Below are 12,538 nucleotides of genomic sequence, written 5' to 3' on the forward strand. Positions count from 1 at the left end.
TTGAGGAGCTTAAAACCAGGATAACTGGTAGCTTCAGTCCGAGAAGACACGCAGTCAGGGATGAATTTGGCTACCGTCTAGATGTCGTCCGAGCCTCAAAAGGAGGTCACATACAACACTTATAATACATCATCGTAAACTTGATACTTCTGTGAGTAATTTGATGTAAAATTGGTTTGTGTGCATCATTTTCTTAAATAAATATAATTGTTTAAAATTGGGTCATTCTTTTTGAATCACGCGTATATTTCTTTTAGAATACATACATAGGCTTTTAGTGGGTGCATAGTTCTTACCGGTATTCCAATAGTGGAAGGATCAGATGTGTAGTTTTTCAACTCGAGAAGCAGCGCCTGTTTCTTAGCGAAAAGATCGCGGACAGTTTCCATTTGTAAAGACTCATCTTTGTTGATACTGCTCGAATCGTAGCCTCTCACTGAAAAAATGTCAAAGAAAAAGGTTTATTCAAATATTCATTACAAAAGGAATAAAACAAAGTTGATCTCTAAATAATTATTATTAAACGAAAATTACAATTAAATGCTGTAATTCACCCCGAAGACTCTGCTATTGCAAATATTGACAACAGGGTAAACAGCTAGATGCAATTTCTTATTTATTTCCATCTGTCCAAAGTTAATCTCTTTTCATTTCATATCTTCCATCGACCGCCTATGGAGGATTTTTCAATAAAGTTCTTAATTCGTTATATACATGTTGATCTGAACAGCTCTGATAGCTTAGAATGGACTTTAATAATAATTAAATATCCAAGTACTAATGTTTGATAATGAGTTGATTTTGACTGATTCAAGAGTTGTAAATGGATAAAGAAAATATGTATAACTAACAGAGAACAACACTCACCAGTTATTTCATTTGACATCAGTACTTAGCCTTCTTGGAAATTGTTTATTAAGGTGCAAAATTCAGATCAGGATGGATAGAAATTGGATTACAGACGGGTTGCTGTAATTTCCTAGACTTTTGCAATTTCCAACTATAGTCCGTGAGATATTACTTTTAACATGAAGAGAAGAAACCGATTTCCCCTTCCACAGTTTGTAGCATGGACAGAGACACATCCTGCGCACAATTGGATGCGCCGTATCATTCTGCTTCTCGTTCTTGTGATGAACACATCTCCGTAACAGTCCCACAAACCAATATACCTGCTGACCAGTAAACGACTTTGAAACAATGTCAGGCAATAGCTGGAGGGGAGTGTTGGCGCGACACATTTACAAAGCTCTCACTCTCTCTCACCGAAACACACACACACTCAGTACTGACACAAAAGTAGGGAGAATGCTGTTAGGTAGTGGGAGTGATTAATGAAGGATAGCGCATCGGACCTCTCCGTCTTTCAGAAAGAGCCGTGTTAAAAGTAATATCTCTCGGACTATAGAGAATATTTTCCTTCCATCTACAACTCCGACAGTATGGGACTATTTCAATACTACAAATTACCAGACTCAATTAAAACTAAATTCATAGAGAACAGAGCAGACGACCAAACACAAGCGGTGTTTATGCATATTTAGCGCTTACGTGAGTAGACTGAGTAGCACATTCTAACCTTTTACTATAAAAACGAAGTAAGACGAATAAGCTGATAAAAAAAATCTGTAAAATACGTGAGCATTTTTGCTCCAGAGCTCAGAAGCATAAGGTAAAGCTTATTCATATAAAAATGAGCAAATGCTTATGCTTCTATCTAATGCTCATGAGCAAAACCTTATGCTCCATGCTCATGAACATATGCTCAGTTTTTATTCATATGGCCTATTATCTATAGTCATTCCATATTGCTTTTTCATATTGCTTTCATATCATATACAGTTCAATAATTATTTTCTTAGTCTATATTATGTAAATTCATCTATAATTTTGCTGCATTGTAAGCTATTGTATATTTATAAGTAGTGTATAAGTCAGTATATATTGTAATCTACATAAATAAGTACTCAATCAATCAATCTGCGCGCTTGGTCTCACGTGCACTTCAATGGGGGTGATCATACCCTAAAGTTACTCCTGTGACCTTGACCTCCGACTGACCTTCACCAGCGTAGGAACAAGCAATCAGCTGACTGGTGCCCGCCTTGCTGTAGTCTCCGCAAACCAGTCCCGCAATGGGCTGCGACAGGACGTCCCGCATGATGACCTCTCCCGTCCGACTGCTTCGGGCGTCCACTTTGCCGCTAGACCACCCCGTCACGAGCTCCTCAACGCCGTCCCCGTCCACGTCGAAACAGGTCAGGCATTCTGTGCCGTTCTTTGACTACAAAACAGAGAATTGAAAGAATTATATGGAACAAATTATAAATGGAGTACAAATTCTTGGTAGTTTCTTATTTTTCTAAAAGCATAGGTTTATAAAAATGGGCTACTTAATTTTTAATTTCGTAATTTCATATACTATATTCTATATAAGAGTCTGCTAGATTCTATACAAGAATCTTGGATTCCGATATGATTATTGATATTTGATTCCATGATTAATTTAAACTTTTCTTTCTTGTTTTAACCATATTGACTGGACCTTGTTTGGTACTGTGTTTGTATAGTGATGAATATTTGAAATCTTCTAGGTTCACTTTAGATGTAGTTATGTTTGTGTTTATGTAATCATGTATACCGTACATACTTTCAATTACATTACCGTAACTTATATCCTTCTGACTTGTATAATGTCTAGTATTAGTTTTGACTTTGTCTATTGCCAATGTTGCTTAATGGCAATGAAAAATTATTTATTCATATTAAAAAGTTTTCAAGAGTGTCCTTTAAGGTGCGTACAGACTTTCGCTCTGCTCCGCAACCGAACGTCACTCCGGCAGAGCGATTGATGATCGACCGGGGAGCAACAATGGTTCGACCGGGGAACGCGAGAAGATCTAACATCTCCCATAACGTTCATGATGGGTGCGTGGGCGGTGCGACTGTGGTTCGATGGTGGTACGAGGGCGGTACGAGGGAGGAGCGTGCTCGGTGCTGGTTGGAAGCGTGAATATGTGTACGCAGCTTTAGAGGTGCGTACAGACATATGCGCCGCGAACATGAGCAATTCACTTTTAATCAGCTGACTATATCTGTATTTTTACAGAATCGGTAAGATAGATATTTAAAAAGCTTGGCATCAGCTGATTAAAAGTGAATTGCTCATGTTCGCGGCGCGTACATCTTTACGCACCTTTAGGTATTATTTTACAAGCACATATATGGAACTAGCCGTCAGGCTCGCTTCGCTCGCCATATCCGTCTAGCCAGGGGGCTCTGCCCCCTGGACCCCCGACTGGATCGTCCCAGAATGAGATCAGCAGGCTCGCTTCGCTCGCCTGCATTTTTCATTTGAGCATTTTTATCATATGTTAGGACAATCCAGTCGGGGGTCCAGACTAAACGTCTGGCTAAACGGATATGGCGAGCGAAGCGAGCCTGACGGCTAGAAATATAATATTCCCAGAATTGAAGTAGCAGTGCCCAATCAATTTTTCCGCGATAAATGCATTTAAATCTTCAACTTGGTGCCAACCTAACAACGTCAACTCAACTTAATGCCAACCTGACAAAATTATTAATTTAGTTGCCAGTTAACAACTGTTTCGAAGAGGTACTCTATCTAGATTATAGTTCTATAGTAACATATGATATGGAAATTTCAATTATAATTAAGAGATTGGGAGAAGAAGAATATACATGCTAAAAGACGAACTTTAAACCCTTAAAAACAACCCTTAGAGTTGAAATATTGCCAAAAGATTTCTTAGTGCGCCTCTAAAGGGCCAACTGAACATACCTACCAAATTTGAACGTTTTTGGTCCGGTAGATTTTTAGTTATGCGAGTGAGTGAGTGAGTGAGTGAGTGAGTGAGTCAGTCAGTCAGTCAGTCAGTGAGTGCCATTTCGCTTTTATATATATAGATATAGATATACAGAGTATACCACGAAAGGTGTAACAGCTAAAGGCTATGGATTCTATAGCAACAAAATTTTCTAGTAACATTTTCTGATATCGACCTTGTTTGTGTTCAAGATCTATCGATTTTAGATATTTTTGAAAAACGTCAATAACTTGAAAACTATCAGTCGAATTCTAAGGATATAGTTGGAAAGAGGAAGACATTTTCAAATTTGAAGAAATTTATTTATTTATTTATTATTTATTTATTTATTTATTTATAATAAATAACTATATTCGTCGAGTTCAAAGCTGAATTTCAAACAGTTTGGATAAACTCATAGGAAGTTTAAAAGTTTAAAACGTCCAACAGAGGAACAACTTATATTAATCTCATTGGAAATTATAAATAAAAATATCCTTAAAATTGGATTTTGCCTAATGATAAATAAAAATATCCTTGAAATTAGATTTTGCCTGTTGTTTTTACCTGAATTGTATGTTTTGTTAGAGATTTCCAACAAGAAAATTTCCAATAACATTAATAAAATTAGAAAATTCTATCAGGTTGGAAAACAATTGAAAATCTCTTGTAAATTGTTGAAAAGAGGAACAAATTTCCAGTAAGATCCATATAATTTAACACACCCAACAACAAAGCCCATGGTTTTTTATATTTGTAACATTTTATTGTGTTTTATTTGTTTCATAATTCTTTGTAATTTTGTTTTGTCTTGTCTTGTGTGTTTTTAATAAATTGAATTGAAATAAATAAAAAAAAATTGAATTTGTTTCTTTGTTTAACGTTTTTGAGCTTAGGCTTAACTGACACTAGGGCTCAACTCACACTAACGTGACTCAGGTCGAGAAGAGACTCGACTCTAGTCGAGAGCATGTGTTTTCAAAAGGTGACGTCGCGGAGACTAGAATCGTCTGGTCTGAGTTTCAACATTTGAAGACATATGCTCTCGACTAGAGTCGAGTCTCTTCTCGACCTGAGTCGCGTAAGTGTGAGTTGAGCCTACCACGACTCGAATCGTACGACTCCAGTCGAGGATACTCCAGTCTCTCGACCTTATGATTTTCATGCTCATTATCACTACTTCAGTTCCATGCTAATTTATTTCTAGCCTCACATTATTAAAAAAATGAGACCCAATTCCTCACTTCTGCGCATGTAATAAGTTTTATGATAATTATTCTGAATATATTGTGTTATCTAATACCTATTATTGAATTATCTAAAATCACTTTCATAAAACAAAACCTCACTTTCATTAAAAATGCACGGTACTACGCAACTCTAGTCGAGGCTCGACCAACATGTCATGCTCGACTCAGTCTCACAGACGTGAGGTCGCGGAGACAAGAATCGACTGGTCTGAGCAAAGACCTTAAAGAGATATCTTTAAGGTCTTTGGGTCTGAGTGTCATCATTTAAAAACACATGAAGAGACTGCGACTCTAGTCTCTTCTCGATTTGAGTCGCGTAAGTGTGAGTTGAGACTGAGGCTCAACTCACACTTTCGCGACTCAGGTTGAGAAGAGACTCGACTCTAGTCGAGAGCATGTGTTGCCAAACGGTGACACTCAGACCAGTCGATTCTAGTCTCCGCGACGTCACCTTTTGAAAACACATGCTCTCGACTAGAGTCGAGTCTCTTCTCGACCTGAGTTGCGTAGGTGTGAGTTGAGCCATATAGCGTTATCTTCTTTGTCGAGTGATAGACAAGGATAGCCACACCAATTTTAACCAAATACTGCCATTATAACGTGGACCACACTAAAGGATTTGTTGGGTCGTCTCCACGACGTCACCATTTGGAAACACATGCTCTCGACTACAGTCGAGTCTCTTCTCGACCTGAGTCGCGTAAGTGTGACTTGAGCCTTACTATAAGCGTCCAAACTGTTTGAAATTTGGCTTTAAACTCGTTAAATGACTTCTTCAACTTTGAGCGCTCATAAAAAGTTCAAACCCCTCAAACAAAGGAACAAATTATTGACCGAGCGAACTGAGGTCTAAGATTCAAGTCGACGGTCTGGCATTTCTCTAAATGTTTAAATGTTTATATGTTGCGCATTTACGGCGAAACGCGGTAATAGATTTTTATGAAATTTAACAGTTATGTTCTATTTTAAATTGCGCGTCGACGTATACACAAAGTTTTTGGAAATTTTGCATTTCAAGGATAATATAAAAGGAAAAAGGAGCCTCCTTCATACGCCAATATTGGAGTAAAAATCAGACTATAGAATTATTCATTGTAAATCAGCTGTCTAGTGCACTATAATACTACCCGTGAAAGGAATTCTTGTACACTATAAAAAGCTTTATCAACTAAATATTTTTTCATTTGTTTTTTGAAAATCTTCAAATCATCATTACTTTTCAAGATTTGAGGTAGCTTGTTATAAAATTTCCTACCAATATAATCTGGCTTTTGTTCAAATAACCTACTATTGTGACCCATTATATGATAATCTGCTCTGTTTCGCGTATTATACTCATGAACATCTGAATTCTGGATCACACCACTCGTTTTCACATGCATTACAACTTCATATACATACAAAGATGGCACAGTTAATAGACCAAGCTTTTTAAATAAAGGCCTACAAGAGTCTAACCTATTCACTTTCTCTATACATCTGAGTGCCTTCTTTTGAATCTTAAACACTCTGTCCATATTTTGTTGAGATGAATTACCCCATACTAAAATAGCATACCTAATATGAGATAGTATAAGTCCATGGTAAGCAGTTAACAGTAGTTTTTTATCATTCAGCCTAGCAAGCTGCCGCAGGACAAATACCCCAGATGATATCTTATTACATATCCTCTCAATGTAAGGATGCCATGTTAATTTCCTGTCCAATAAAATTCCCAAGAATGCTACTTTCTCTTCTTGGTCTAATTCATTTTCCTCTACAAACACATTTATTTCTCTATCCTCTACTGAATTATATTTACTTTTGAATTGTAGGAATTGACATTTCTTACTATTTATTGTTAATTGCCTTTGCTTCAAGAATTGGACAATTGACTGTACTCCAGTAAAAGCATTTATTTCTAGACTATCTAATAAATAATTGTTAAAGATAAGCGATGTGTCATCAGCAAACAACAGAGCTCTGTGATCTTTTAACTCTTTTGGTAATTGGTTCACATACAACAGAAACAGTAAGGGACCCAGAATTGAGCCTTGAGGTACTCCAGCCTGGACCTCCAGTTTTTGAGATTTAATTTTTACTATTTCATTCCCATCCACCTTGGTAAGCTCAACACACTGGTTTCTACCTATGAGATATGATTCAAACCATTTTAGTTCTATACCATTCACACCTACAGTTTTTAGTATTTCCAATAATATTCTATGGTTCACACAATCAAAAGCTTTGGATAAATCAAGAAATATTGCGGCTGCCTTCTCACCTGAATCTATTATATCTATTAGTCTTTCAACAAGGGATACTATTGCAGTCTTAGTAGATTTCCCTTTCTGGAACCCATGCTGTTCATCACATATGAAATTAATTTCTTCCAGGTGCATCAATAACCTATTTAAAACTACTCTTTCAAAAATTTTACTTATTACATTTAGAATACTAATGGGTCTATAATTTTCAACTCTTTCAGAATCACCGCTCTTGAAAATTGGCAAAATTTTTCCTTGTTTCAGATCATCAGGGAAAATACCCTGCTCTAGTGAAGTATTAAGGAGATGCAATAAAGGGTCCAGTAATTCATTTTCACATTCTTTTAAAATTTTGCTTGAGACCCCATCCAATCCTACTGTTTTTTTGTTATTCAAATTTTTTATTATTCTTGACAACTCATCTCTTGATAATGGATGAAATTTAAATACCTTTTCAATTGGCTCAGCATTTAATGTAGTTGTATTATAAGTATTAGTGTTCAGTGACTTTTGGAGATTATATGCAACCTGTTGATAATATTTATTGAAAAAGTTACAAATGTCTATACTATCATCCATATAATTTCCATGTTCATCGATTATCCTAGGGACATTAGTAACTGTATCTTTTGAGCTGCTCTCCTATTTCTATTAATTACCTCCCAAACAGCAGAGTTAAAATTGGTACTAGTTGTTAATATTTCAGCTGTTTTCTTACACTTAGCTTTCCTCACTTCTTTTGCATAGTTTTTCTTTAGACATTTGTATTTGACCTCACTCGGAACATCCCTCACTAATTTAAATTCCTCATAAGCTTCCCTAACAATATTTCTTTGAGTAAGGATATCTTCAGTTATCCATTCATCTACTTTGTTTAATTTACTTTTTACTTTGACTTTTTTTATCGGACAGCATACACTAATGTGAAATCTTAGAGTATCAATGAATTGCTTATATTTGTAATTTAGGTTACAACTGTTATAAACACTACTCCAATTTTCTTGAAGCAGTTCCTGCTTCAAACAATTTATATTTCCTAGCTCATATTGCTGAATTTCTTTCACAAAAGTTTTTTTTCTGCTTGGATTCTGGCCCTGCAACTTAACATCTAAAATTTGATAGTTATGATCTGATAGATCTGAGCTACCTAACCTGACATTACAACCTTCTATATTTGTGAGGATATTATCAATAATTGTCTGTGAAGTTCGAGTTACTCTTGTATATTCGTGGACCTTAATTTCTAAATTATTCATATTAATAATATCTCTAATATCCTCTGTCATTTTATCCTGCCTGGCAAAATCGGTATTGAAATCTCCTACTACTATAACATTTGTGAAACGAGCGGTTGTAATTTCCAAAAGTGTATGGAGCAGCTCACAAAATTTTTGCCAGTCTCCATTTGGTGACCTATAGATACCTAACACTGCTACCTCAAATCGATCATCAATTTTTAACCTTAGTCCCGTCACCTCTAAATCCATCTCAACAGAAAATCTCTTAACAAAATCCAGTTCATAAGTTTGGGTATGTTTAGCATTGCTAGTGAATATACATACACCACCACTTCTATGAGCTATTCTACAAAATTCTGATCTCAGTGAATAGCCTGGAATCCTAACTTGATTTATTTCCTTTATTTTTAAGCCATGCTCTGTGAAAATAACAATGTCAGGATCCTCCTGTTTAAGAAATACTTCTAATCTGTCAATTTTGTTGCGAAGATACTGAATATTTTGATGATAAATACTAAAAACCTTACCATCTTGTGCTACTCTATCTCTAGCATTTGTAGCTATTTCCCTTTCCCTGTTTTGAGCCAATTTACTAAAAAATCGTTATTTGTTTTTTTGACTGTTTTTAAACCAGAGGATTGCAAACGGCTTTCAATCAGCTCTGCCAATCTATTACAAAAGATTACTTTGCCAGATCGATTTAGATGCAACCCATGATTAGTGAAGTTATGTCTTTTCAGCCTTTCATTTAGAAAACAAATCCCCAGTTGTTTAGAATTCTTATTTTTTAGGCTGTTGATTGTATTATGGATTGATTTGTTTGTCGAATTGATTGCTTCATTTAATTCTGGCCTATCAAACCTATTAGGAATAGTACTTATTATTAAGTTTGTTTTTTTGCTGAGTGGCACAATTTCCTTGATTTTTTCTGTTACTTGAGGAAGATGATTCAAGTTAGGTTCATTTATATTATTTGAGCCACCCAGTACAATTAGATAGTCATTTTCATCAAAGTCTTTAGTTTGTTCCCTAGCTGACTCTACAACTGCATTAATTGATGCACTTGGCTTGAAAAAACATTGGACATCAAATTTATTTTTTAATCTTTTATCAAGGAGATCACTGCAATCACGTCCATGACTGGACGTCAGTAGCAGAACTCTCCCTTCCTATCTTTATTTCCCTCAGCTATATTTTTGGTTGCTGTCTTCAAAACCTCACTGTACGTTTTATTTCGACCATTTTCAGAGCATTTCCCATCATTTAGGTTAGATTCTATTTTTTTGCATTTGGACGGAGGTTCTATCATACATTTAGTATTATCAAATTTAGATTTTAGTTTCTTTATTTCCTCCGACATTAGACTACATTGATTTTTTAGATTTAGTATTTCTTTTTTATGGTCTTCATCTTGTAATTTTATAATCAGTTCCAAAGATTTAATTTCTTCTACCATCCCTAACCTTTCTTCCTCAGACGTTTTTAGAGTTACTTCTAATTGGTTTTTTAAATTAGTGTGGCTACTTTGTAGTTGAGCAACTTTTTCGGCTAAAGTAGTTTGAAGAACTGGGGTTTTTGGTTTTGGCGTTTTTGAATTTTGGTTTTGGGAACGCGTAAGTACTCCCGCTATGTTTACATTTCTATTATTAACCTTCAGTGTTCTACTTGAGCTCATCTTCCTATCTAAGAAATTATATTACTTGCAATAATAATAATTGATTTATAAATGATAGGATTTTAATTTGGTTATAATTTTAGTCAAGTAAACTATTTATGTTTATTTTTAAATCTCGAAAACCTAACCTCAAACTAACCTCTAAACGGTGTTTGGCTTATTAAAATAGAATTAAGAATTAAAATCTAAAACAAAATGATAAAACGTGATCAAGAAACAATTAATAATGAAATAAACACAAAATTTGTACTTATCCGTGACTATTTGTAACACAAAATCTTCCAAAACCCAGGAGCGAAATTATGTAGTACTTTCATTCACAACCTCTCAAGGTCAATGTACTGCATCAATAACTACAAGAAAGTTATTATATAGTGTTTCCTCATGTAAAACAATAGGACAGAAAGCTCTATGTTTATTTAGGATTTTTCTAGACATTTCAAATTGATGAATTATTTATTAATTTTTGAGAAAAGAACAACAGCTCAATGTAACTTACTGAGCGCGAGGTCTACACTGTTCACAGAACTACTAGTATGAATCTTATTGGAATAAATTCCTCTTCTCAACCATATCCTTAAAATTATATTTTGCTAGTTGTTTTTATCTGAATTGTATGTTTTGTTGAATGAATAATAATGCGAGACTGTTTGAATAATATGAAAATGTTTGTATGTTATTACCTTGACCCTCCACGAGCGGTGCAGCTTTTCATAGACGCCAACTGTCCCATTGGCCAGCGCGTAGGCAAATCGATTGTTTCGAAAGGCAGCCAACGCTGTGATCGCCTCTGTTTCTGTCAACTCGGCCATTATCGCATCCTCCTTGAAGATCCTCAGCTCAAAGTCGTCCGAACCAACCACCAGCTACAAGGCAAACGATCATAATATAATATTTCAAAATCATAAATTAATACGAACAGAATAAGGGCCAACCCACACGAAGCGTTTTACGGCAGGGCAGGAAGCTCTCCGATTGGCTGATTGTGTTGGCGTTCAAGGATCAGCTGATGATCACCCAATCGGAGACCTTCATGCCCTGCCGACTCGTCTGAAAAACGCTTCGTGTGACTTGGCCTTTGATGAGGGAAGAAGGTGTTGAGAGCACTCTAGTGTGCTACTATGTCGTTGTTTGATAACCTCTATGCTTGCTTTACTTTGTCGGTTCACAATGTCTCCAGAGTTTGGAGCCTGTAATAAATTATTGCTCTAATAAATTCAAGTTTTGAATATAAATTTTATCAATTTAATTTCACATAATCTACAGCAAAGATAAACAGAAGATAACAATAAAAGAAGGATCAACAGCTTTCACAGCTGAGGCTTAAGATTATAAAGATCTTTCAACTATTTTTAACTACAAACTGAATAGAGAGTTACCTTACAGCAGTATTTCATTCAACAATTATAATTCAATTAAAGGATAAAAAACTTTAGTCATGATTGTGAGCATTTATCAACTGTTTTAAATCATAAGCTAAGAAAAAGTGATCTAATGATGTTCAATTCTAAAATCATTACATTATTTACTTGAAAAAAAATCTGGTGTAGTATACTCACACAACTTTCCTTGCTCATTGAACTGTAAGCCCCATTCTCAAACGAGAATAATTTGGGGGAATAACATAATGACGATTGGCGGCTACATATTTGAAACTACGATCAGACTTCTATATATATCTATATATATAAAAGCGAAATGGCACTCACTCACTGACTGACTGACTGACTGACTCACTCACTCACTCACTCACTCACTCACTCGCATAACTAAAAATCTACCGGACCAAAAACGTTCAAATTTGGTAGTTATGTTCAGTTGGCCCTTTAGAGGCGCTCTAAGAAATCTTTTGGCAATATTTTAACTCTAAGGGTTGTTTTTAAGGGTTTAAAGTTCGTCTTTTAGCATGTATATTCTTCTTCTCCCAATCTCTTAATTATAATTGAAATTTCCATATCATATGTTACTATAGAACTATAATCTAGATAGAGTACCTCTTCGAAACAGTTGTTAACTGGCAACTAAATTAATAATTTTGTCAGGTTGGCATTAAGTTGAGTTGACTTTGTTAGGTTGGCACCAAGTTGAAGATTTAAATGCATTTATCGCGCAAAAATTGATTGGGCACTGCTACTTCAATCCTGGGAATATTATGTTACTAGCAGTCAGGCTCGCTTCGCTCGCCATATCCGTTTAGCCAGCCGTTTAGTCTGGACCCCAGACTGGTTTGTCCTAGCATATGATAAAAATGCCCAAATGAAAAATGCAGGCGAGCGAAGCGAGCCTGCTGATCTCACTCTTG

General features: G+C 35.5%; 1 protein-coding gene across 1 annotated transcript in view; it reads right to left on the minus strand.

Moving 5' to 3' along the window:
- The window catches only part of LOC120352255 (Bardet-Biedl syndrome 2 protein homolog), a 40,133-nt gene that overhangs the window by 22,509 nt on the left and 5,086 nt on the right, over positions 1 to 12,538 (minus strand). The window contains exons 4-6 of the mRNA XM_039432026.1: positions 10,920 to 11,102; positions 2,062 to 2,284; positions 297 to 436 (exon numbers count right to left, since the gene is read on the minus strand). Of these exons, the coding sequence (XP_039287960.1) occupies positions 297 to 436; positions 2,062 to 2,284; positions 10,920 to 11,102 (546 nt within the window). The remainder of the gene's footprint in view (positions 1 to 296; positions 437 to 2,061; positions 2,285 to 10,919; positions 11,103 to 12,538) is intronic.

The sequence above is a fragment of the Nilaparvata lugens genome, chromosome 7 (genome assembly GCF_014356525.2).
Source record: "Nilaparvata lugens isolate BPH chromosome 7, ASM1435652v1, whole genome shotgun sequence".
Lineage (NCBI taxonomy): Eukaryota > Metazoa > Arthropoda > Insecta > Hemiptera > Delphacidae > Nilaparvata > Nilaparvata lugens.